Below are 24,699 nucleotides of genomic sequence, written 5' to 3'. Positions count from 1 at the left end.
CCAAGTCATAGACCCGTCGGCTGGCCTGTTCCGTAGCCTCCGTCGTGTTCACAGTCCTGTGACTGACCAAGTCATAGACCCGTAGGCTGGCCTGTTCCGTAGCCTCCGTCGTGTTCACAGTCCTGTGACTGACCAAGTCATAGACCCGTCGGCTGGCCTGTTCCATAGCCTCCGTCGTGTTCACAGTCCTGTGACTGACCAAGTCATAGACCCGTCGGCTGGCCTGTTCCGTAGCCTCCGTCGTGTTCACAGTCCTGTGACTGACCAAGTCATAGACCCGTCGGCTGGCCTGTTCCGTAGCCTCCGTCGTGTTCACAGTCCTGTGACTGACCAAGTCATAGACCCGTCGGCTGGCCTGTTCCGTAGCCTCCGTCGTGTTCACAGTCCTGTGACTGACCAAGTCATAGACCCGTCGGCTGGCCTGTTCCGTAGCCTCCGTCGTGTTCACAGTCCTGTGACTGACCAAGTCATAGACCCGTCGGCTGGCCTGTTCCGTAGCCTCCGTCGTGTTCACAGTCCTGTGACTGACCAAGTCATAGACCCGTCGGCTGGCCTGTTCCGTAGCCTCCGTCGTGTTCACAGTCCTGTGACTGACCAAGTCATAGACCCGTCGGCTGGCCTGTTCCGTAGCCTCCGTCGTGTTCACAGTCCTGTGACTGACCAAGTCATAGACCCGTCGGCTGGCCTGTTCCGTAGCCTCCGTCGTGTTCACAGTCCTGTGACTGACCAAGTCATAGACCGTGACGTATATGCGCAGTATGCCGCTGTCGCCTCTGCGCTGCCTGTGCTCTGACGTCACTAGTAACTTCACCTATAGTAACTTCACCTATAGTCACTTCACCTATAGTCACTTCACCTATAGTCACTTCACCTTCTGCAGTTTCCCTTCTGCGCTGCGTCTGTTTCCTGTCGCGCCTACTTCCGTTTCTGAAAGCGGCCATTACTCACTGCATGCGTCTCATTACACTCACCCCCTCTGTTTTTATTACTATTATTATTATTACCCTCTCCGTCTTAACGATCTCATTCTCCTCAGAACAGTTATTATTCGGTATTATTGAAATGACACCCAGAACGCGAATGCTGCCTATATTGTGGTGGATTATTCAGAACTCACATCAGAGTCTTTGAGAAATAATCGAGGTAGAGAGTGGACTGAAACAATGTCACTTTTATTACAAGGAGTGGTCTGTACCAGCCCAGGGAGACTGCACGGATGCAAGCCTCCATAGCTGTAGAAATGAGTCTCTCTTATACACAATGAAGAAGCACAAATACATTGGAGGTGTGGTCAGTGGTCAGTGGACATGGTCAAACATGGTCTTATGTAGGAATAGGTCATCTGACAGGTGGAAGCCCACTGTTTCTAAGGTAGTGTAGTATTCTCATCTTGAAAATCCCATTACATTATTCCGAGAAAACATCTGATTGAAACGCCATGAAGTGGATGCCCCGTCTTTCCATGTTTCCCCTATTCTGATTGGCGACGGCGGATCACGTGACACACGCGTCGACGCAAGGCATGCTGGGTTACAGGTGCATGATGGGAAGCCATGCCATTGTTTTTCTTTTATTTCATATTTAACTTTTTTGAGGCTAGATGTGAGCAGGGAAACTCTAGTGTTAATACAATATAACTCCACACTGATGAAGGCTGGATAGCTGAAACGTATGTCCCTATGGTTTGAAATAAAACTTTTTGAACCACAGTCTTGGTGTGTGCGACCCATCTCCTTGATTTTGATATGTTTTGAATCGGGTGGCGCACCTACAGTCAGAGCGCGGTGGTCATATGAAGATTAATACAATATAACTAGCACATCAGCAGTGGTCGACCCTTCCACTAATTGACGTGGAATTTAATTGCAAAAATCTCCGTTACTGCCTTCTAACGTCTTTCTTACTGTGAAGTCGCTTTCGTGCGTGCGTGCGTGCGTGCGTGCGTGCGTGCGTGCGTGCGTGCGTGCGTGCGTGCGTGTGATATGACGCATGCTCATGATCAGGCCTCCAGTGTCGTTTGGGGTAATAATTGCTGTGGCATGGCATTGACGTCTGCCTCGGATCACAGCGAGCTGTGACTCACGAACAGTCCAAACCAATCCAGTGGCGTCTCTCTCTCTCTCGCCTCTGGATTAAGCGCACAAGATAGACACACACACACACACACACACACACACACACACACACACACACACACACACACACACTCTCTCTCTCTCTCTCTGGTCCTGTGATCTGAGGACCATCATCTCCCCTACTAGCCTTGGCTGTCTTGGCGCTCCTCTTTCATGTGGCCTCGTGGCCTGGGGGCCACTTCTTTGTATGTTAGAAGGTGTGTAGCAGCGACTCAGCCCTGCGCGGCCCCCCCTCCGTGTGCATCATTAGCACCACACAGAGCATCCAACCTGCAACCACATCACAGAGCAGACCAGAGAGAAAAGCAGGTGGAGCGAGGCCGTTGAAAGGAGCGCACAGAACAGTGGTGGGAAAAAGTACTCAAATGTTGTACTTATAAGTAAACATATCAATACTGCACTGTAGATGTACTCTGTTACAAGTAGGAGTCCAGAATTCAAAATGTACTTGAGTAAATGTGCAAAAGTATCGGTTTCAAAATGTTCATATTGCAGAATGTCCCATTTCACAAGTTCAAAATGTGTACAAAATCTTTTGAAAATAGACTATCTACAAGCTCACAATTTTGAGCTTGTAGATCGGCTTTTTTCAAATGGCCGAAATGTATATAGGGCTGAAGTTGTTAACAGTTTAAGGGCCCCAGACGGAGATCACCGTCAAGTTCAAGTTCACGGTCAGTTGCCCGAGACGGAGATTGATGATATCAACCGGTCACATCGCTCCACAGCCTAGGAGTGCTTGTTGCCCAATCCTCGGTGTTGCACAACAGTGACACGTCATCGAAAATGTTCCCTGCCTGTTTAGCGGACGAAAACGAAAATCTTAAAACGTTCATAACTTGCGATCTAAATCATCCCGTCTAATTATGAAAAAAGATCCTGTGTTAGACGGCGCTCCGCGGTCCAGTCGCGATAGATTTATTCTTACCTCCCGTTGTTGTCGATCGACTCTAGAGTGGTGTGGCTATTGTTAGCTGCTACACAGACATTCACAACAACTTCCGGTCCGCCGGTAAAAGTGGTCCGGGCGCTATAAACGATGGGCACATTTTATTAATGGATTAAATAGGCCCGGGCCCTCAAGGTGTTAATGTATGTTTTTTGTAATAATAATCCAAATCTACAAAGTAACTAGTAACTAAAGTGTTCAAATAATTGAAGTGGTGTAAAAGTACTGGAAATTGGAAATACTCAAGTAAAGTACCTCAAAAGTGTACTTAAGTACAGTACTTGAGTAAATGTACTTAGTTACCTTCCACCACAGTGATCAGAGCAACCAGAGAGCCGTGGAGGAGAACGGGTGGAGCGAGTCAGTTGAAAGGAGGAAAGCATCTCCTACAGGAGAGACAAAGGGTTTCAGATGATGGAGAGAGACGGAGACGGAGGAGCCTTGATGGATGAGAGAGAGAGAGAAAGGGATGAGCAGTAGAGGCTCCAATTGAGGAGAAAAGGGCAGAGACAGAGAGAGAGTGGGTTAAACCAATAGGGCTAATGATGTGAAGTTGCCACAAACTATAGCAGGGAATTAAATCAGAAGCATACACACGTTTGTACGTATACACACAGGGGCGCGCACACACACACACAGGCGCGCGCGCGCACACACACACACACACACACACACACACACACACGGTCACACACATTGTGGGCCATGTCTTAGGCAAACATTTGTAAAAAAAAATAGCGAAAATAGCAGATCTACAAGCAGCTTTGGGCATTTCAGTCTAAGGCGTCTTTCCATGACTTGAGATTATGGTCTAAATCTGTCCCTGTCCTTGTAAAACCCACAAAAAATCTAAACAAAATAAGGAGCAAGGCTGTGGGTTTTTATTGTTTGTTTTTATTTTATTGTTCTTTTCTCAGAACATGTCCTCGGTGGACCTTTTTTGTGTATTTTTTTTAAACCATTTTGACCTGAGATCAGATTCTAAAAATGTCTTCTACATCCTGACAGTTTTCTGAAAAAGCTATGTTTCTATGTCAGTTGTTCTTCGATGTTTCAAAAAATAGCAGACCTACAAGCTCGTAGCGCGCCACTCGGTGGCGCGCTACGAGCTTGTAGATCTGCTATTTTTCAATAGCTAAAGCATAACATAATGCTAACACCAAAAGGGGTTCCCGCCCAGAATAGGTTAAAGGAACAAAAACGAACCTGAAACCATGGAAACAAACCATGAAAATAATAAAAAATCCCTGCTGAATCACTTGCCCCCTTCATTTACACAGTCATTTCATCACGTGTGTCGTCTGAATTATAGCTCTGCAGCTTCACTTCACACTGTATTTACACGTACGACGTCGCACAGGGTGGCTTCGCCACCTCCATTTCCTGGAAAATTATCTTCATCACAAATCAGTACCAAAAGAGCGGAAATCACAGAGCCCCTGCACAGAGCCTGCCATGACTCAGTGTAAAAATGAGTTCTCTAAATGCAACTGAATGGCTGGAAAATGGAAATGAAGAGTTTACATATAGTACACATAGTGCATGCATACACCTTCCCTAATGATTATATCTGGTTTTAGTATTTATTTATGGTGTATTGTCTCTATTATTAAGGTTATTGTAGCAGTCAATTTATATTGGGGGTCGGGAGGGGGCGGGGCGGGGGTCCCGAGATGTTGCCAAAGCATTTTCGGGGGTCCCCGGCCAAAAACGTTGAGAACCCCTGCTCTAAAGCAGTGGTTCCCAAAGTGGGGTCCAGGGACCCCTAGGGGTCCTTGAGAGAGTTCCAGGAGGTCCCCAGCTAAATGATAATTATTATCCATTTGTAGACTCTCAGAGTTACATCAACAATCATTTTACAATATGTATTGGAGATAGAAATGAGCGGGAACCCCTTTTGGTGGTTACATATATTATGTTATAATTTAGCTATTGAAAAATAGCAGATCTATAAGCTCATAGCGCGCCACCGAGTGCCGCGCTATGAACTTGTAGATCTGCTATTTTTGAAAAATCGTTAATATGTGCCTCAAATCTTTCAAAAAATTGTCATGATTTAGAAAAAAAAAACGACGTCAGGCCTGAATGGGTTAAATAGGGGGCCGTAACCTAGGTCAGGTCAGGCCCTAGAGCCGTACAAATTTTATCTTATGGGCCTATGGGGGGCCCTTGGCATATATTTTCAAATGGGGGTCCGCGGGCTAATGAGTATCATTTTGGGGGTCCTTGACATGAAGACGTTTGGGAACCACTCCTCTGAAGTCTAAAACAATCAGTCTACAAGCTCAGTATAAACAGGTATACTGTACTTACTGTATATACAGGGCTTAAGTATAACCTATTAACCCATTTTGACATGACGTCGAAATTTTAAAAAAGATCTTCTAAATTCTCCAGTTTTCTGAAATAAATATTTTCACGATTTTTCAAAAATAGCAGACCTACAAGCTCATAGCGCGCCACTCGGTGGCGCGCTATGAGCTTGTAGATCTGCTATTTTTCAATAGCTAAATTATAACAATGTTTAAAACACCAAAACGGGTTCCCGCCCAAAATGGGTTAAAACCTTGGAAAGCATCTGTGTAACCACTTTAACCATTATTTTAGACGTTGGCTATTCAAAAATACCAGATTTGCTATGTTTTGTAAAATCGTTAAAATTTGTGCACATTTTTGAATATATATATATATATTTTTTTTAAAGCAAACATTTTTAACTCAAATCTTTAATAAAATTAAATAAATAAATAATTATTTTGAAATATATATATTTGTCTAAAAGTGGGAAAAGAAGATGGGATTTCCGTGACCCATAAGAACCAGTGGGTTAATGTATTGATTATGATCAATACCATGGGTTCAATTCCCCATGATGTGTGGCGTGCACCTTCCCCCACCCTCGCTTTCTCTCCTCCTGTACTGAGTACCGCCGATGATCTTGGAAGCCTTCCTATAGAGCGTCGCAGTCCCGCCCCCTACCATGGACCAGGAAATGATTCTCTGTTCATTTTCCTCATAGACATTTCAGAAAGTATTTATTTAAAAACTCGAGTCGTGACAAATCATGACAACAAACACAATTTTTTGGGCCGAACAAATAATTAGAAAGAAGAAAAAAACGGCAGGTTACAACACTTTTTTTGTTGTTTTTCTTCTTTGTAATTATTTGTTTGGTCCAAAATATTGTTTGTGTTGTCATGAGTTGTCACGACTCGAGTTGGCTTTGTCCGCGGCGTAACCGTCTTTAAATAAATACTTTTTGAAATGGGAAAAATGCATTGGGATTCATTTCCTGGTCCATGGTAGGGGGCGGGACTGCGACACTCTATACACCCACACTTTCTGAAATGAACAGTAAGGCCATCACGCGGCTAGCACTTTCAATATCAAATTACACTGATCGTCCGCTGTATCGCTTTTTGTCTCCACCAGGCCGAAGGCATGGGGAGAGAGTATGTTTTGCACTCCGTCCGTGTGTGTGTGTGTGTGTCCGTCCTTCCGTCCTTCCGTCCTTCCGTCCGTCCGTGATCAGCTAATCTCCGGCACCGTTGGCCCGATCCATGCAGAACTGTGCACACACAATCCCTGGATGCCAACGACGAACCTCTGCCCCAAATATTCCTCAATGGCCTGTTATAGCGCCACTATGAGGCCGATTTAGGCAAAACACATTTCTGTACATTACTCGTACACATTTTATCCATACATCACACAATTCGGTATACACTATCTTCATAGTCATGTGATCAACACAGATCTGCACCATTTCCCATCTTCCATCCTGATTGGCTAAGATTGGCTTCCAAAGCTCACATGATTGGTCCGTTTCGAACAAAATGTCGCAAATCACAAACACAGTGTGCAATTTCCGTGAAATTATACACGCACATTTCCACTAGGCCGAGGACGACATGCCACTCATTATTTTCCAAATCAGCCTCATGGTGGCGCTATAACAGGCCAATTCCTGTTTTTAGCTATAACTGCATCGATCTGTATACAACTTATGTATGCGCACTCCCTAGAGGCCATGGAAAAACATTGTCTCTGCATCCCTCCACATCTACCGGTTATAGCGCCACCATGAGGCCGATTTCTGCAAAACACATTGCTTATGTTAGTCGCACAGATTTCATCCAAATCTCACGCAAATCGGTACACATGTTCTCTGTAGTCATGTGAACAAGACAGTCTGTTGGATTTCTCAGATTCTACACTGATTGGCTAACATTGCCTTCCAAAGTTTTCAGGAGTGGCCCGTTTTGTTCAAAATGCTGCACATGTCCTGCTCATCCAGAATTCTATCCTCAGAGATGCTATGAGTGATCTGGCTCTGCATTTCCTCAACAAAAGAATATTGTTGCAAAAAACAAACAAACAAACAAACATGTTTATATTACTCCTAAACATTTTGCCAAACATCTCACACAGTCCTATCCTCCTGGTGGAGACCTGTGCCCGGAAGGGCACTTTTTCTAGTTTAACCTCATGCCATCTGGACAAAGATACAGATACCTTGCCATGGAAAAAGGTCCGTTTTAGTAGGAGTTTTGTTCCCTCAGCCATCACGGCATTAAACAAACTGCTCCGCCAGTAGATAGGATGGTCCTGTACACCAGGGGTTCCCCAACTTTTTTGGACCAGGTACCCCTTTTGGGGTAGACATTTTTCCAGGTACCCCCTCATCTGAAGCGGCCGCAGAAACCTTTCAAGTGTCCTGAGTCTTTTTGTTGTTTCTGCAGCATGCGTCCTGCTGTTACTGTTTGGGGTCACGACAGGTTGACTGATGTTGTAGTTTTAGTAATCATGTCAGCTATTGGCCCAAAGCAAATGGGAGAAACACAATGAACAACACAAAAAATATGTTTATTGCGCAACTTGGCAGAAATGACCACGTAGATAAACATAATTTTAATGTTAAAAAAAGTTTACTTTTTTTTGGGGGGGGGGGGGGTTATTTCGGGTACCCCCTGGCTATGCGACCCCACTTTGGGAAACGCTGCTGTACACTGTACATTGTACACTGTGCAATTCATTATTATTGTACACAGGGGGGACCTCATGTTTTTGTATTGTCTTGGTGTTATGTGCTGTTGTTTTGATGTGGGTGTTTGAACAGACCTGTGAAGACGAATATCCTTCTGGACAATTAGATTACTATGAAAACCTGTAAAACCTTTCAGTCAGTCAGTCCATCCGTCCGCCACGCCACCATATATGGACCTCAGTCCGTCCCGCCTCGTGACACGTCACACCACCATGTATGGTCGTCAGTCCGTCACGCTTTGTGACACGCTCCATATATATCACAACACTGACCTCATTAAACCCTGGATAACCATACATGTAGAAAACTGGATCATCAGCTATATCTGCATATATGGAGCCGGCCAGCAAATCTACAGCTGACCTCAAACCCTTAGATCTCCATATGCATATATGGATATAGGTCGGAACCTGTTCTGACATTCCATATGTTGATCCTTCCCCATCCATCCTTCCTCTTCGATGTCTCCCTTTTGACTGATACCTGTCCATTTAAACTCTAGATGGGCCTGCCCCAAAGTTATTAGTGCAGCTGCGCCGGGCAGCCAGCGAAAACGCGAGTTCTCCTTAGAAATGAAGGCTTTCTAATTTCTAACTGGGTCCGAGGCCCCGTCTGGCCTTACTAATTAGCACACATTTTTCGCCCTATACCTGGCCTGAAAACGTAAAAAAAAAACAAGAGGTCCATATATGGGCATTCCCAGACCTGTAGTTTCAGCACGACCTCGCCCTTTAGGGTCGCTTCTCGCCCTCAGGGCGTCTTAATGGTTAATGGTTATTATGTACTAGTAAAGCAGCACAATGCGATAAATCAGAACCTTTTGGGGGGTTCGTGTCTGGTTTATGAGTTATGGTGCATGTCATCGTTCCTGTCACTCGCCACTATTTTAAGTACAAAACTTACTTGTATGCCCTTAACTAAATGATGGTTTTATACCCGAGGAGGGGTTGGCGAAAGGGCCTTTCTGTGTGGAGTTTGCATGTTCTCCCCGTGTCCCCTAGGGTAGGTACCCTCACAAAAAACATGCAGTAATCCTGGTCTCTAAACTGCCTCCCCCTGGCCAGCCGGGGCGCCTGATGGAGGGGAAACTGGTTGGAATAACGTGTTCCTTACACGCGCTACGTCCAACCAGGGAAACTCCCCCCTGTCAGGTGTGAAGGAGCAACTTGGACACTCATGCATGAAGGAAGCATGAGTTCAAGTCCGTTGCTCTCCCCAGGTTGGCGGAGGGTGTGTAGAGCCCAGGATCACATTAGATAATTGACAATGGGTGAAAAATGGGTTACAAAATCGTGGGATAAAAAATTATAAGAAAAAAAAGATGATGGTTTTATGAACTACTGTTGGTGTTTATGAGTGTTGTCCATGCATTATACTGATATATGTGTTGTTTCTTTCTTTTTTAATCAGCTGGAAAAGAAACTGGTGACCCCACCCTTCAAACCTCAGATTACCGACGATTACGGCTTGGAAAACTTTGACACCCAGTTTACCAACGAACCAGTGCAGCTAACGCCAGACGATGAGTAAGTAGTAGCTTCATGTTCTCCACTCCTCTGTGTGTTACTGTAACTCTCCAATGGTTCGTTTTTATTTCCATACGCTCAAGAGACAAATGAATACTTATATTTTTGCAGTGAGTGGTACCACTCGACAAAAAGCCTCACCGTCATTAACCCATTCTGACCTGAGATCAGATTCTAAAAATGTCTTCTACATCCTGACAGTTTTCTAAAAAAGCTATGTTTCTGTCAGTCGTTCTTCAATTTAAAAAAAATAGCAGATCTACAAGCTCATAGCGCGCCACCGAGTGGCGCGCTACGAGCTTGTAGATCTGCTATTTTTCAATAGCTAAAGCATAACATAATGCTAACACCAAAAGGGGTTCCCGCCCAGAATGGGTTAAAACGGTACTAATGGGAATAATTTATGGGTAGATTAGTCGAGTGGAAACTACACAAACTTTTGAAATGATCAAAGGACCTGAAAAGGCAGACTTAACAAGGAGAGAGAGAGAAAGCCCCCTAGGGGGCGCCGCACTCCAGGGTGGCAGGAGGAGCAGTCTAGCTCCCGTTCAATTTTCATTTCAAAACATTTCTGTCGCGGATATGTTTTCGGGAAAAACTGGGCCACACAGGCCTTTTATGATGCGTTAGGATTTAGATTTTGCTACGGAGTATTAAGAAAGCAATGGCTCAGTCAGTGTTCAAATAGCTCATGGTAAACCTAACAGACATGCTCCATTTAGTTCTCTATAGTATGTGTTTGTGTGAGCGGTGTCCTAATTTAGCTGTATTTTGTGATTTGACTCACTTGGAAATGCTTCAGTGGTAAAGGGATTCGCAAATGAGGTTATTAAGTATTAAGTGCTGCCCCTAATATGGGGTGCATACGTTGGTTAGACAAACCCATCTAACTGAAGTACTAAACACATGATGCACCCACTTACTACCCAGACCACCAGGTTTATGAACTTACTACCCAGACCACCAGGTTTATGAACTTACTACCCAGACCACCAGGTTTATGAACTTACTACCCAGACCACCAGGTTTATGAACTTACTACCCAGACCACCAGGTTTATGAACTTACTACCCAGACCACCAGGTTTATGAACTTACTACCCAGACCACCAGGTTTATGAACTTACTACCCAGACCACCAGGTTTATGAACTTACTACCCAGACCACCAGGTTTATGAACTTACTACCCAGACCACCAGGTTTATGAACTTACTACCCAGACCACCAGGTTTATGAACTTACTACCCAGACCACCAGGTTTATGAACCATTGACACTACAGGTCTTTTGACTGTATGCTACACACGCACGCACGCACGCACGCACGCACGCACGCACGCACGCACGCACGCACGCACGCACGCACGCACGCACGCACACATTCCACACACGCACACATTCCACACACGCACGCACGCACACATTCCTCACACAAGCACCTGACTCTTTAAATACAAAGATTTCACACACATTCGCACACATACGTAAATGTACATACTGTAGTGTACATGCACAAACAAAACTGTACAATGTATGCTTACATACTGTTATTATTTATGAATGAATTCATTCTTTTTTATCTTTTGAAATGATCATTTTTAAAAATAGGAACCGGGAAAAAAAAATATATATATTTATTTGCGACCCATAAAAATGGGTCTGAGGCGAAACATGGGTCCCGACTTTCTGCTTGGGGAACAGTGTTCGATTGGAAAACACGTTAACAAGACGATGCCTTCGCATGCTTTCTTCCAAGCTCGCGTCCTGGAGTTTGACTTGTGTTTTCAATTCACTGTGTTGTTGTCGTTGTCGTCATCATCGTTGTGTTAGTGGCCAGCGATTGGGAGGTTTCCAGTTTGAATCCCCACACACACACACACACACACACACACACACACACACACACACACACACACACACACACACACACACACACACACACACACACACACACACACACACACACACACAGAGTCCATCTGGAAGGCTCTGGGCTGCAGGGGAAGTGAATGAGCAAACCTCTCCCGTCGTGACTCAAAAACTAATACTGAAGTGCTCTTGAGTGCCTTAATCCATTGAGACCTGGAACACATCCATGTCACGTTAGCGTTTAACCACATTAACCATTAACCCATTTTGGGGCGGGAACCCGTTTTGGTGTTTTAAACATTGTTATAATTTAGCTATTGAAAAATAGCAGATCTACAAGCTCATAGCGCGCCACTGAGTGGCGCGCTATGAACTTGTAGGTCTGCTATTTTTGAAAAATCGTTAAAATGTGCCTCAAATCTTTCCGAAAATTGTCATGATTTAGAAAACTTTTTTTTTTAATTTCGACGTCAGGCCTGAATGGGTTAACCCATTTAGAACGGGAACGCATCTGTGTCGCTATAGCGTTTAACCACTTTAACCATCATTTAAAACTTTAGCTGTTGGAAAAATACCAGATCTGTTGTTAACTGTTGTTTTTTGTTTCCTGCTTTTAATCATGTAATGTTCTTTTTTTTCTGCTTTTACCTATTGTTTCATATATTTTGCCTACTGTAGCACTTTGAGATTCTGAGGAATGTAAAGTGCATTATAAATAAAATCCATTATTATTATTATTATTATTAGATCTACAACCTCGTAGCGCGGCACTACAAGGTTTTAGATCTGCTATTTTTGAAAAGTCGTGAAAATGTGTGTAATTCTTTGAATATATATTCTTTCACAGCAAACATTTTTAACTCATATCTTCTGGGGGGGGTCTGGAATAACATATTTTCAGATGGGGGTCGGCAGCCCAATTGCACAACATGTTTGGGCTCCTTTGAGAACGACTGATATAGAAACAGGTTTTTAAGATAACCGTCATGATTTAGAAGACATTTTGTAGAATCTGGCCTCAGTCCTAAATGGGTTAATCACCCCCCTCCCCTCCCCCTCCCCACCACCACCACCAGAAGCTCTGTAGTCAACAGTAAAGCCTTATAGCTTATATACTTCGTCAAACGTGAGTGTTCCTCACATATGAAAATAGCCGATCTACAAGCTCACAACTGTCGTGATCTATATGTATTTCCGCCGTGCGACACCGGCGGCGCAACGAAGTATAAATCGGGGATCAAACCGCAAGCTCTCACGTGGAGAATCCGTGGCAACACTGCGGCATCGAAGGGCGTTGCTTCAAAGGGAGCGTAGAGGCTCAGTGAAGCAGTCCCTCGCTGCATCACCCCCTCCCCAATGAATCGCTGCATCCCCCCCTCCCCAATGAATCGCTGCATCCCCCCCTCCCCAATGAATCGCTGCATCCCCCTCTCCCCAATGAATCGCTGCATCCCCCCCTCCCCAATGAATCGCTGCATCCCCCCCTCCACAATGAATCGCTGCATCCCCCCCTCCCCAATGAATCGCGGGGCTCAACTAGCCAACAACAAACACCCCCCCCCCTCCTCCCTAAAAAGATGTCTGCATTCAATGAAGAAGCAAATACCCCCTCGAAGCTCTCCTACAATGACGTCTTTATTATCCACCGGGGTCAGTGTTTTGATTAATGTGGACATGTTGCCTCCAGGGATTCAATGGGCATCCTTGTTTTACATTAACTTTGGAGAAGAATAGGGCTTGAAGAGATTTTGGCATGACCACAGACGTATGTGTGGGTTCCATTGTTGAGGATGGTCTGCAGCCAGCACACGACAAACACCCCCCCCACCCCCACCCACCCCCACGAGCCGTCATAAAATGGATTCCATGAGGCTTTGTTTCACCGTGCCAACGGATATTACTAGACTTGTGTCGGACGACGTTTGCATTTAAATTCATGCTGGATTGATTTTTTTTCAGGCTCTCTCCAGTGTTTTTGGTTTGTTCCAGATAAAGGTTTATTTTTTATGAAGACCAACCTTCCCCTCCGTCCGTCCGACCACCAGGCTGTTGAGATTTAAATGCTCCCCCTGGCACTCGATTGCGAGATAGCTTCTGAGATGGTTTGAAATGAATCTTGGGTTTGAAAGATCCCTGTTGAGCTTTATCACTAACAGCAGCAACAGGATTTTCAATACATATAGTGTTCCTAATCCTAACATGTGGCTAATATAACAACAGTTTAACTGAGTTGTTTGTGACACTTCTCGTGCATAGGAAAATACCATCAGTGAAATGATATGGATTTGTGTTATCGTTACTATAGAGCGTCGCTGTCCCGCCCCCTCGAGAGACCCGGAAAAGAATTCCCCGTTCATTTTCCTCATAGACTTTTCAAAAAGTATTTATTTAAAGACGTTTATACGCTGCGGACAAAGCCAACTGGAGTTGTAACAAATCATGACAATAAACACAATGTTTTGGGCCGAACAAATAATTAGAAAGAAGAAAAAAACAGCACTTTTTTTGTTGTTTTTCTTCTTTGTAATTATTTGTTTGGTCCAAAATATTGTACGACGGAGCTTTGTACGACGCTTCAAAGGTCTTTAAATAAATACTTTTTGAAATGTCTATGGGGAAAATGCAGTGGGAATTATTTCCTGGGCCTGGCGTCATCATGAAAGGGGGCGGGACTGCGACGCTCTATAGGCTAAGATGCATGCTGTGTAACAGAGTTACAGTGGCAATCCATACATTTAAAGTCCAATATTTGGAACCCTAAAGGCCTATTCATACTATAAGGTGATAAGGTGACCACCGAAACGGTAGTTAGTAAAAACAGAGAGATGTGTTTGGGTGAGCGGTGAGTCTCTTACCACCGCGGCTCAGTGACGTAATGTTGACGTTTTCAGTGGTGACCTTAAACTAGAGTATGAATCGGCCTTAAAGAGGTAGTGCCGTGATCCCCCCCCCCCCCTAAAACATGATCATCAGGTACTACGATTATTCTAGAAGAAAGATCTTTTTCAAAAATGTGTACAGAAAGTGGCAAAATTATGTTTTTATGTGGCCACACCCACCAGTTCATTAAGTTTGCCTGGTGGGTGGTGATGGGTGGTGATCCACTTGAACTGAAGCCGCACCCACAGCTGTGGTTGTATGATAAAGGGGGAGGGTTTAGGGGAGGGGATGATATTGTGATGTCACTAGGGCGACTGTGGCTCAAGAGGTAGAGCAGGTCGTCCAATGATCCATGGGTCGGCGGTTTGAATCCCGGCTCCTCCTGGCTACATGTCGAAGTGTCCTTGGGCAAGACACTGAACCCCAAATTGCTCCCGATGTGCTGGTTGGTACCTTGCATGGCTTCCGCCGCAATCGGTGTATGAATGTGTGTGTGAATGGGTGAATGTAATGCACTATCTATGTAAAGCGCCTTGGATAAAGGCGCTATATAAATGAACCATTTACCATTTACCACTATATCACTGTCATTTAGATTGGGCCTTTTGAGAAACCAAAAATACACAGGGAAGACGCATTTGAATACCGTATTCTAATTTCTAACCACACCTGATTAGAGTAATGTTAACTCCATGGACACATACAAAACAGAAAAAGTTAAAAAAATATGGCACTCCATCTTTAAGTATAAAATCGGGTTTTGCTGGGGACCCACCTGTAACCTTCAAGGACCCCTTTGAGATCCCCGGACCCCACTGTGCATGAGAACCACTGCTATAGGTATAGGAGAATAACACACAGGGGGGGGGAAAGCGGAGGCACTGCTGCTCTGCCCACGCTTTGAACGCGTATGAGCGACAGCTACTGTACAACCTTTGCGAGGTGGCATCTCGCCAAGGAGCCCCGGGAGCAGAGAGTGTTCATGTGAACCCTATTAAATGCCCATCATCCCCCTGTACCTGTGACAGACGCCCCCCCCCCCCCCCCCCCCCTCCCCCCCCCCCCCCCCCTTCCTGGTCTGTGCCTCAGTAGGAAGAGGCCCTGCTGGCGCATTCCTAGGCACCCATCTCCGAGCTTCAGGCTGGCGTTGGGCGCGCCTCCCAGCTCATTAAGGGGCTGGGAGGCAAGGCAGTTAATTTGCGTCAGGAATTTGATGACAGCAGTCCATGACAGTCTGCGATGCACTGTTGTGGGTGGGTGGATGGGTGGATGGGTGGGTGGGTGGGTGTGGGTGTGTGTGTGTGTGTGAGGGTGCTCTCTGCCAAATCAATAGTGGAGATACCAAGCTGGCATGAAATGCCGCCGCACATCATAAAGGAGACACGAACCCCCCTCCTTTCTGTTATACTTTCTCTCTCTCTCTGCATCCCTTTCTCCTCTCTCTGTCAGCAAAGGACAAGTGGTGACGTCGCCCTCTCCATCCAGCTAGGAGGGATGGGGGGGTAGTGTGGGGGAGGCGGACGCAAAAAGCACCTCAGCCCACAACCCCCGCCCTCGCCTTGCTCGCGTGATAGGTTTGGCAGACGAAAAGAGAAAAAGTGAGAGACGTGCAGAGAAGAGAGAGAGGGAGAGGGAGAGAGAAGGGTAAAGCCCCTCCATGTTAAGAGATTTAGGCCTGACGTCGAAAAAAAAATTAAACGTTCGCTCTGAAAGAATATATACCTATTCAAAGATTTCTGCCGCATTTTTACGATTTTTCAAAAATAGCAGATCTACAAGTTCATAGCGTGCCACTCGGTGGCGCGCTATGAGCTTGTAGATCTGCTATTTTTCAATAGCTAAAGTATAACAGAATGCTTGAAACACCAAAAGGGGTTCCCGCCTCCCGCCCAAAATGGGTTAAGAGATTTACTCATGGCATTAAAAACCAAGGCTTGCTGGGGGCCCTGTGCCAACATAGCAAGATGGGGGGGTGTGTGGGGGTGCTTCAGGAGAGAGAGGCTTTACGTGGCCTGTGCCAGCTCCCCTGACTTCATCAGTGTTATGAAACGGGCAGCCTCTGCCAGCACGCGGGCATGAAGGAGACACTGCTGCCTGCATCCATGGCATTCATCCTCTCCCGAGTTACCGCGGCAATTACAGCCACTCGGCACGTACCGTTTTGCCGAGGGACGGAATTGATTTACTTTTCTTTCAGTGAACCTGTTGATCAATAAAGCCACTGGAGGTCGCAGTTTACCGATTATTTTATAATGGCTGAGGGGCGTACAGTGAGGCACGACGTTAAGGCTCTAGCAGAATGCCTCCGACCCTCTCAGCCATTATAAAATGGAGGTAAAACTGAGACCTCGTGTGGCTTCAATGCTTTTTTTAAACGGTTACACATATGGCAAAAAATCACACCCATGTGAACTGAGTGGTGCAAACCCCCCCCCCTCTCTCTCTCTCTCTCTCTCTCATATTAGCAGGCAACAGTGCAATACTCTCTCTCTGTCTCTGGCACAACAGCGCCCCTACTGGTACTCATGAGTCACACATGAGTCACACATTAACACGAGTCACATAGGTGAACACGGACATTGCTGTTCCTTGGAGTGGTTGCACCACTCAAAAAATACGATTTACGAAAAAATAAGATTTGTACCAATTAAAACAGTTAATTCACTACAAGGAACTATAGTTCCCGGCCACCGGGAACAGCTTTTTTCAAACAAACACATCTAGAGGAACAAAACTTTTTAGTTACTCATTGTAACTAAAATATTCGATAGAAATGTATCATTCTGGCCTGGGCCATGGCTCAGCGGTCCAGGCACCCTGGCTGGTAGTCCAGTCTGGCAGTGTGCCGCGGCTTTGACTCCTGATCCCGACGGCCTTTACTGCATCTCACCCCCCCCCATCTCTCTCCCCATTTCCTCTCAGCCTACTGTCTGTCCCTCTATAAAAATATATATATAAAAAATAAAGGCGAAAGAAATTCATAATTCTCCAAAGCCAGATTTAGCTACGCCTGTGAACTTTCCGTGTAAACTTGCTATCCTAACTACTTAGCCTTGCAGCCGCAAATCCGTTTGCGAGGTACTGTATGGGGAGCGCTTGTTTTCCTTACAAGCACCACCCGAAGCCCCTCAGTCACTGAACGTCCCACAGGGGCGATGCTTAGAAGCCCCGCGTGGCCGGCCAGAGCTTCGTAAGGAAAACAAGTCATTCCGTCATTCAGCTACAGATAGCCTACGCTGAGTCACTCTAGAAACAAATAACGCACCTGTGATTGATATACAGTAAGCTGATCTAAGTAGTAGATTATAGTGTCTTTTATCATTTCATCAGAATCACGGACTATCCGCTTTAGAAAACTTTAGGATTTATACTACAGCGTAGGATGGTATCGCACACCACAAATAGAAGCCTCTGCAAGCAGCTCTAGTTTGGAGCTTGTAGATCTGATATTTTCTGTATATAATAAACATAATTAAAGTAACATAAGAATACAAATCTGCTTGGTTGATTTTCATGGCCAGTCACTAGCATGAATTTGCATGTTTTTGCACAGCAAAAAGGTATTAAGAAATTAACACAGCCCGAGCCCAAATGGCTCCTTCCTTCCTCTCTTCAAACGGCCTGAATGTCTTCATCTCGTCTATACCCTGCTCGCTATATTCCCACTTTTCCCCTCGTCCTCCAGTGAGCATCTGGTAATGCTTTTAAGCCTCTTCGGGGGGAAAAAAAAGTGGAAAAAATGGCAACATTTGCGCTAGTGAGCACACTGTTTGTTTTGGTCAACTCCCAAACCTTCCCCTCGCTCTCTCTCTGTCTCTCTCTCTCGTTTCCCTTTCTGCGGTCTCTCTACTTGCTCTCCTCCTGCCGACACACATACCCCCCCATTTTCACACGAGAACTCGCTCCTAAACCTAATCTACACCAGTGGTTCCCAAACTTTCGTGTCAAGGACCCCCAAATCAACATTTATTAGGCCACGGACCCCCCATTTGAAAACATATGCCAGTGACCCCGATAAGGGAGGGTTTTTACGGCTCTAGCAGTGATTCCGAAACATTAATTTCATGGACCCCCAGTTTCGCACGCATTATGCTACGGACCCCCGATTTAATGGCATTTCTATCTCTGGTACCCCAATTTATATTGTAAAACCACTGTTAATTTAACTCTGAGAGTGTACAAATGGAACCAAATGGACCCGCTAGGGTCCATTTGGTTCCATTTCTACACTCTGTGAGTTACAGACCCATAAGGGTCCATTAGGTTTTTATCTCTAATTGAGCTAGTAGGTACCCCCTGGAACTCCCTCAAGTACCCCCAGGGGTCCCCGGACCCCACTTTGGGAACCCATGATCTACACGACGTTGCACAACGGCGTCCCTCAAACCAACAGATTTTAAAGCTTGCGATGCGTCGTCGTTAGCTTGTTTGTATCTTGAAACCCCCCCCCCCCCCCCCGGCATTTTCGAAGTTCTGCACTATTGCATAACAGAGGATAACAAAAGCGAGGCTTTAGAGTGAGTATAATAATTCCTATAAAGACTAGATGTGTAGAGGAAAGGACGTTTCTCTCCATCGCCATTTCAAACAAACGCCCGAGCCAGAAACCCCCGCCCACTTGGTCCACCAGGGGAAGTGGAACCGAACGCACACGTTGTTTAACCTCAAAGCCTTCTACGGGGGAAAGCCTCTCCCCTCTCTCTCCCCCAGCAAGAGGCCTGCATGGTGTGCAGCTCCTCACCTCCCCCTCACCACCATAACACTCACTCATGAGGAAACGGACTGTTTTGCCAGTAGTGGAAAAACTACTCGCATTCTCTAAGTAAAAGTATCAATACCGCAATGTAGAACTATACTCTGTTATAAGTAAAATAAGTTCGGAATTCAAAATGTACTAAAAGTACCAAAAGTAAAATGTACTCATTGTGCAGAATATCTCATTTCAAATGTATAAAAAACCCTTTGGAAAATAGTCGATCTACAAGCTCACAATGCGTCGCATCACGACACATTGTATGCTTGTAGATCTGCTATTTTCAAATGGCCGAAATGTACTGTGGGGTGAAGTGGTTATTGTGTGTTTTGTAATATTAAATCTACAAAGTAACTTGTATTAACTAAAGTTTTGAAATGCATGTAGTGGAGTAAAAGTACAATATATTTCCCGCCAAAATGTAATGGAGTAGAAGTAAAAGTGCTAAAAAGCTGATATACTCAAGTAAAGTACAAATACCTCGAAATTGTACTCAAGTACAGTACTTAAGTAAATATACTTGTACTCCACCACTGCTATTTTGCAACCCAACTGGCAACTGGCATGGACGACGCTGGGAGGGGGCAGCATTTCTTTTGACTCTGCCACTCATGATAGCTCTGCTGGTGGAAGGGGTTTTCTGATTGCTATTAAAGGACCACTTCACCACTTTTCAACCTATCTTCATATAATAGGTCCTCACTAATAATCATGAAAAAATGGTGCAATTCTTTTCTACTCGGTCTGTGTCTCATAGGAGGGCTGTGGGCAGTTCAGAATCGATGGGGAATACAAGCTAATAGAAACTGCAGGCTTTCTAGCCCTGAAAAGTTGCAATGCGAAAATGGAAGCCATCGTTCTCACGATAATGAAAATCTAAATATTTTTGTAAAAATATCTTGCCTAATGATGATGTCACTGGAAGATGGTTTCTAAACTGCCCACAGCCGTCCTATGAGACACAGACTGAGTAGAAAAAAATCGTGCCATTTTTTCATGATTATTAGTGAGGACCTATTATATTATTATGAAGATAGGTTGAAAAGTGGTCCTTTTCACCTAGTGAAATGAAAAATGTTTTTTTCACACTTTTAGACTATATCCGTGGTCATCGTTGGGCATACCTAACAATGGATGCCAAAACAATGGGGCCATTTCCATTTTTGTGTATTTTTATATCAAAAGTCCATACAAATCAATTCAATTACTTCCTTTGAACGAAAACGTGTCGAGTCCTGCATGAATAAAAATGAATCTTGATTACATTGTACCTGTTTTATTCCCATTGCTGCGCATCCGTCCAAACACAATGTATGTTGATTACAGAACTACTACTTTTAATCTCATTCAAGATGACATCCAGACAGTGTATTACTCGTTTTAAACGTAATCATCGCGGCAAAATATGCATCCAAAAACATTATAGGTTAGAAATAAGCCACAAGCTTTGCTGCCCGTCTCTCTGTGACCTGTTACAGAGAGTCCCTACGTCATGGGTTCCCAAAGTGGGGTCCGGGAACCCCTGGGGGTACTTGAGGGAGTTCCAGGGGGTACCTAGCTCAATTAGAGATAGTTGGTAACCAAATGGACCCTTATGGGTCTGTAACTCAGAGAGTGTACAAATGGAACCAAACGGACCCTAACGGGTTCGTTTGGTTCCATTTGTACACTCTCAGAGTTAAATTAACAGTAGTTTTACAATATAAATTGGGGTCCCAGAGATAGAAATGCCATTAAATCGGGGGTCCGTAGCATAATGTGTGTCGAACCGGGGGGGTCCATGAAATTAATGTTTCGGAATCACTGCTAGAGCCGTAAAAAATCTCCCTTATCGCGGTCACTGGCATATGTTTTCAAATGGGGGTCCGTGGCCTAATAAATGTTGATTTGGGGGTGCTTGACACGAAAAAGTTTGGGAACCACTGCCCTACGTCTTTACACATTAGTGGTGATTGAGGAGGTTATATATCTCACCCCCCCACGGCCCCACCCACATCCAAAACGGCGTGACGGGAGGCTGTTTTGCAGGGTCTTTATCAGTAATCCTGAGATGAATTAGAGCCGTCTGTGTTGTGAGTAACGCTGCTGCTTTTATCAGACAGTCGGGTGGGTTGTTGTGGGCGATAGGAATGGTATCCGGAATGCTCGCCTTAAAGGGATAGTTGAGATTTTTTGAACTAAAGCTGTATGAAATACTTGCCATTAATATAGTGGTTAGCAACTGTATTAATTGATTGCCCGAGTCCCGTGGTTTCATTCATTTTTGTCCCCTCTATCACACGGAACTATGTTTTTGTGTCCATATCACTACACCCAAAAATAGTTCCATGTGATAGAGGGGTCAAAGTTGAACCAAAGTTGCGCTAATATTTTAGAAATAGGTCAACAATACAAATTACGTTAGTTTTGTGAATTAATTTACTTTTAATGCGTGGCCCCAGTGCCCCCCACAAAATTACCGGACCTACTTAATATTGACCAAAACCAGAGCAGAACTCCCACCATGGCACTCGGGCAATAAATTAATACAATTAGCCCTTGACTAAGTCCCTCCCCAACCCATCCTTGTCCAATAGGCACGTTAGCAGCGAAGAAAGCTTGACCTGCATAGCAACCGTTGCTTAACTATTTGGATTGGCATTGGACAATCGCTTTTTGGGGTGGGATTTAGTGAAGAGCTAATTGCAACCACTATATTAATATTCATACAACTTAAGTTTAAAAAATCTGAACTATCCCTTTAAAGCACGCTCGCCCTCTGGGTTTTTTTCCCGTCGACCTCACGCCGGCCGCTCGGTGGGGCGGTTCTTGTATTTGTTTTACAGAGAATAAGGTTAGAAATAAGTTTTGGGTTAGGCGTAGTTTCACTGGGGTTAAAGGGCCACTTCACCCCTTTTGCAACCAGATCTTATTGTCTCCACCAGGCCGAAGGCATGGGGAGAGAGTATGTTTTGCACTCCGTCCGTCCGTCCGTACGTGTGTCCGTGTGTCCGTCCGTCCGTGTGTCCGTCCGTCTGTGAACAGCTAATCTCCGGCACCGTTAACCCGGTCGATGCCAAATTTTGCACACACACTCCCTGGATGCCAACGATGAACCTCTGCCCCAAAATTTCCAGAACGGCCTGTTATAGCGCCACCAGGAGGCCGCTTTGTGCAAAACAAGTTTTTGGACAGTACACCTACATATTTTGTCCAAACATCACGCAAATTGGTACACAGTCTCTCTAGAGCCATTCAACGAAACGGGTCTTTCAGATTTCTCAGACTCCATCCTGATTGGCTAAGATTGGCTTCCAAAGTTTGCAGGAGTGCTCAGTTTCAAACAAAATGATGCAAATCATGAACACATCGTGTGATTTCCGTGAAATTGTGCACGCACATTCCCACTAGGCAGAGGAAGAAATGCCACATGAACATTTTCAACTCAGCCTCATGGTGGCGCTATAACTGGCCGAAAAGTGTTTTTACCTCTAACTGCACGGATCTGTGAATAACTTTGTATGCCAACTCCCTAGAAGCCAAGGAAAAACCCTTGCCTGGAATTTTTCACATCTGCTCTTTATAGCGCCACCAGGAGGCCGACATATGTCAAACACAATTTCTAATATTACTCCTTCAGATTTTATCCAAATTTCACGCAAATCGGTACACATGCTCTCCATAGTCATGTGATCAAGACGGGTTTGTTTTATTTCTCATAATCCACCCTCATTGGCTACGATTGGCTTCTAAACTTTTCAGGAGTAGCCCGCTTTGTACCCGTTTTGTACAATCGCCACAACTACTCAACGAGGCGTCCGATTGTGGTGAAACTGTGCATGCATATTCCCACTAGGCTTTGGAAGAAATGCCACTTGACCGTTTTCAAATCAGCCTCATGGTGGCGCTACAACAGGCCAAGCCGCGACACACACACACACACACACACACACACACACACACACACACACACACACACACACACACACACACACACGCACACACACACACATTTATATTGCTCCTAAACATTTTGCCAAACATCACACACACACTCCTATCCTCCTGGTGGAGACCTGTGCCCAGAAGGGCACTTTTTCTAGTTTTAATTATGTTTGGGAGACAAGAAACACTTTCCTGGGGTTTTTACGCGGGTAATTTGTGTTTTTAGATTTTTCAGTATTTCAAGGTGTCTGTGGGCTCCATGATGTCATCGACACTGGGCTCACTTCCTTCCTGGACTACAATTCCAACAATGCTTTGGTCCACTGCTCCTCCTCGTGGATAGGGGGTGGGCTGTCTTACTGAGACAACATGTAGTCCAGGAAGTGTCCATGACATCATGGAGCCCATGGACACTTTGAAATACTGAAATATCTAAAAACACATGAATATTACCCACATAAAAACCCCCATGAAAGTGTTTCTTGTCTCCCAAACATCATTAAAATAAGATCTGGTTGCAAAAGGGGTGAAGTGGTCCTTTAAGTTTAGGATTAAGGTTAGGTTTTAGCACCGTTTTACTGACGCTACGGTTAGGAATAGGAATAAGGTTAGGTTTTAGCACCGTTTTACTGACGCTACGGTTAGGAATAGGAATAAGGTTAGGTTTTAGCACCGTTTTACTGACGCTAAGGTTAGGAATAGGAATAAGGTTAGGTTTTAGCACCGTTTTACTGACGCTAAGGTTAGGAATAGAAATAAGGTTAGGGTTTAGCACCGTTTTACTGACGCTAAGGTTAGGAATAGGAATAAGGTTAGGTTTTAGCACCGTTTTACTGACGCTAAGGTTAGGAATAGGAATAAGGTTAGGTTTTAGCACCGTTTTACTGACGCTAAGGTTAGGAATAGGAATAAGGTTAGATTTAACCGTTTAGGCATAGTTTACTCAGGTTACGTTTAGGAATAGCGCCGGCTGTACATCTTGGGTGGGGGGGGGGGGGGGGGGGGGGGGGGGGGGGGGTGGGGGGGGGGGGGGGGGGGGGGGGGGGGGGGGGTTAGTTGCTAAACTATTTGGATTGGCATTGTACAATCGCTTTTTGGGGTGGGATTTAGTGAAGGGCTAATTATGATTCATGGGTACAGAAGAAACTTCACTTGTGGTTTTGCAGTGGGTTTATGCAATTAAATACGCTGTCCTCTTTTCAAATTAATGCAAAATAATTTATGACAATGCAGTAAGGTCACAATACCATTTACAAATGCAAGAATACTATCCTAGCTAGGGCAGTAGATGACACACATCATATGTTGACTGCAGGTCCCAAGACATGTTGTCCATATGTGTAATTCGAAGCAGCTTGCTACCAAATGGCTTTAACCACATCAATAGGTCACGATGCGACCTATTGTGTGCTTGGAGATCAACTATTTTCACCACGTGACACCGTCGTATAACGACGTATAAAATAGGGTTTCAACCGCATGAACCGTAGTATTCTACTCTGGGGGGAGAAGATCTGGCGAAAATAGCAAATCTAAAACCTCACAACGTGTTAAAACACAACATGATGTGAGTTTGTAGATCGGCTATTTTTGAGTGGTGCAACCACTCCAAGGAAC

At 44.9% G+C, this 24,699-nt stretch overlaps 1 protein-coding gene across 4 annotated transcripts in view; it reads left to right on the top strand.

Annotated features, from left to right (window-relative positions):
• prkcz (protein kinase C, zeta) overlaps nt 1-24,699 on the top strand; it is a 273,129-nt gene that overhangs the window by 244,150 nt on the left and 4,280 nt on the right. For all 4 annotated transcript variants that reach the window (XM_079523572.1, XM_079523571.1, XM_079523570.1 and 1 more), the window contains one exon: nt 9,542-9,657. In XM_079523572.1, the coding sequence (XP_079379698.1) occupies nt 9,542-9,657 (116 nt within the window). The remainder of the gene's footprint in view (nt 1-9,541; nt 9,658-24,699) is intronic.

Source organism: Electrona antarctica (assembly GCF_951216825.1).
Source record: "Electrona antarctica genome assembly, chromosome: 2".
Lineage (NCBI taxonomy): Eukaryota > Metazoa > Chordata > Actinopteri > Myctophiformes > Myctophidae > Electrona > Electrona antarctica.
The sequence above is the reverse complement of the archived record's forward strand: the minus strand, read 5'-3'. Positions and strand labels throughout refer to the sequence as shown.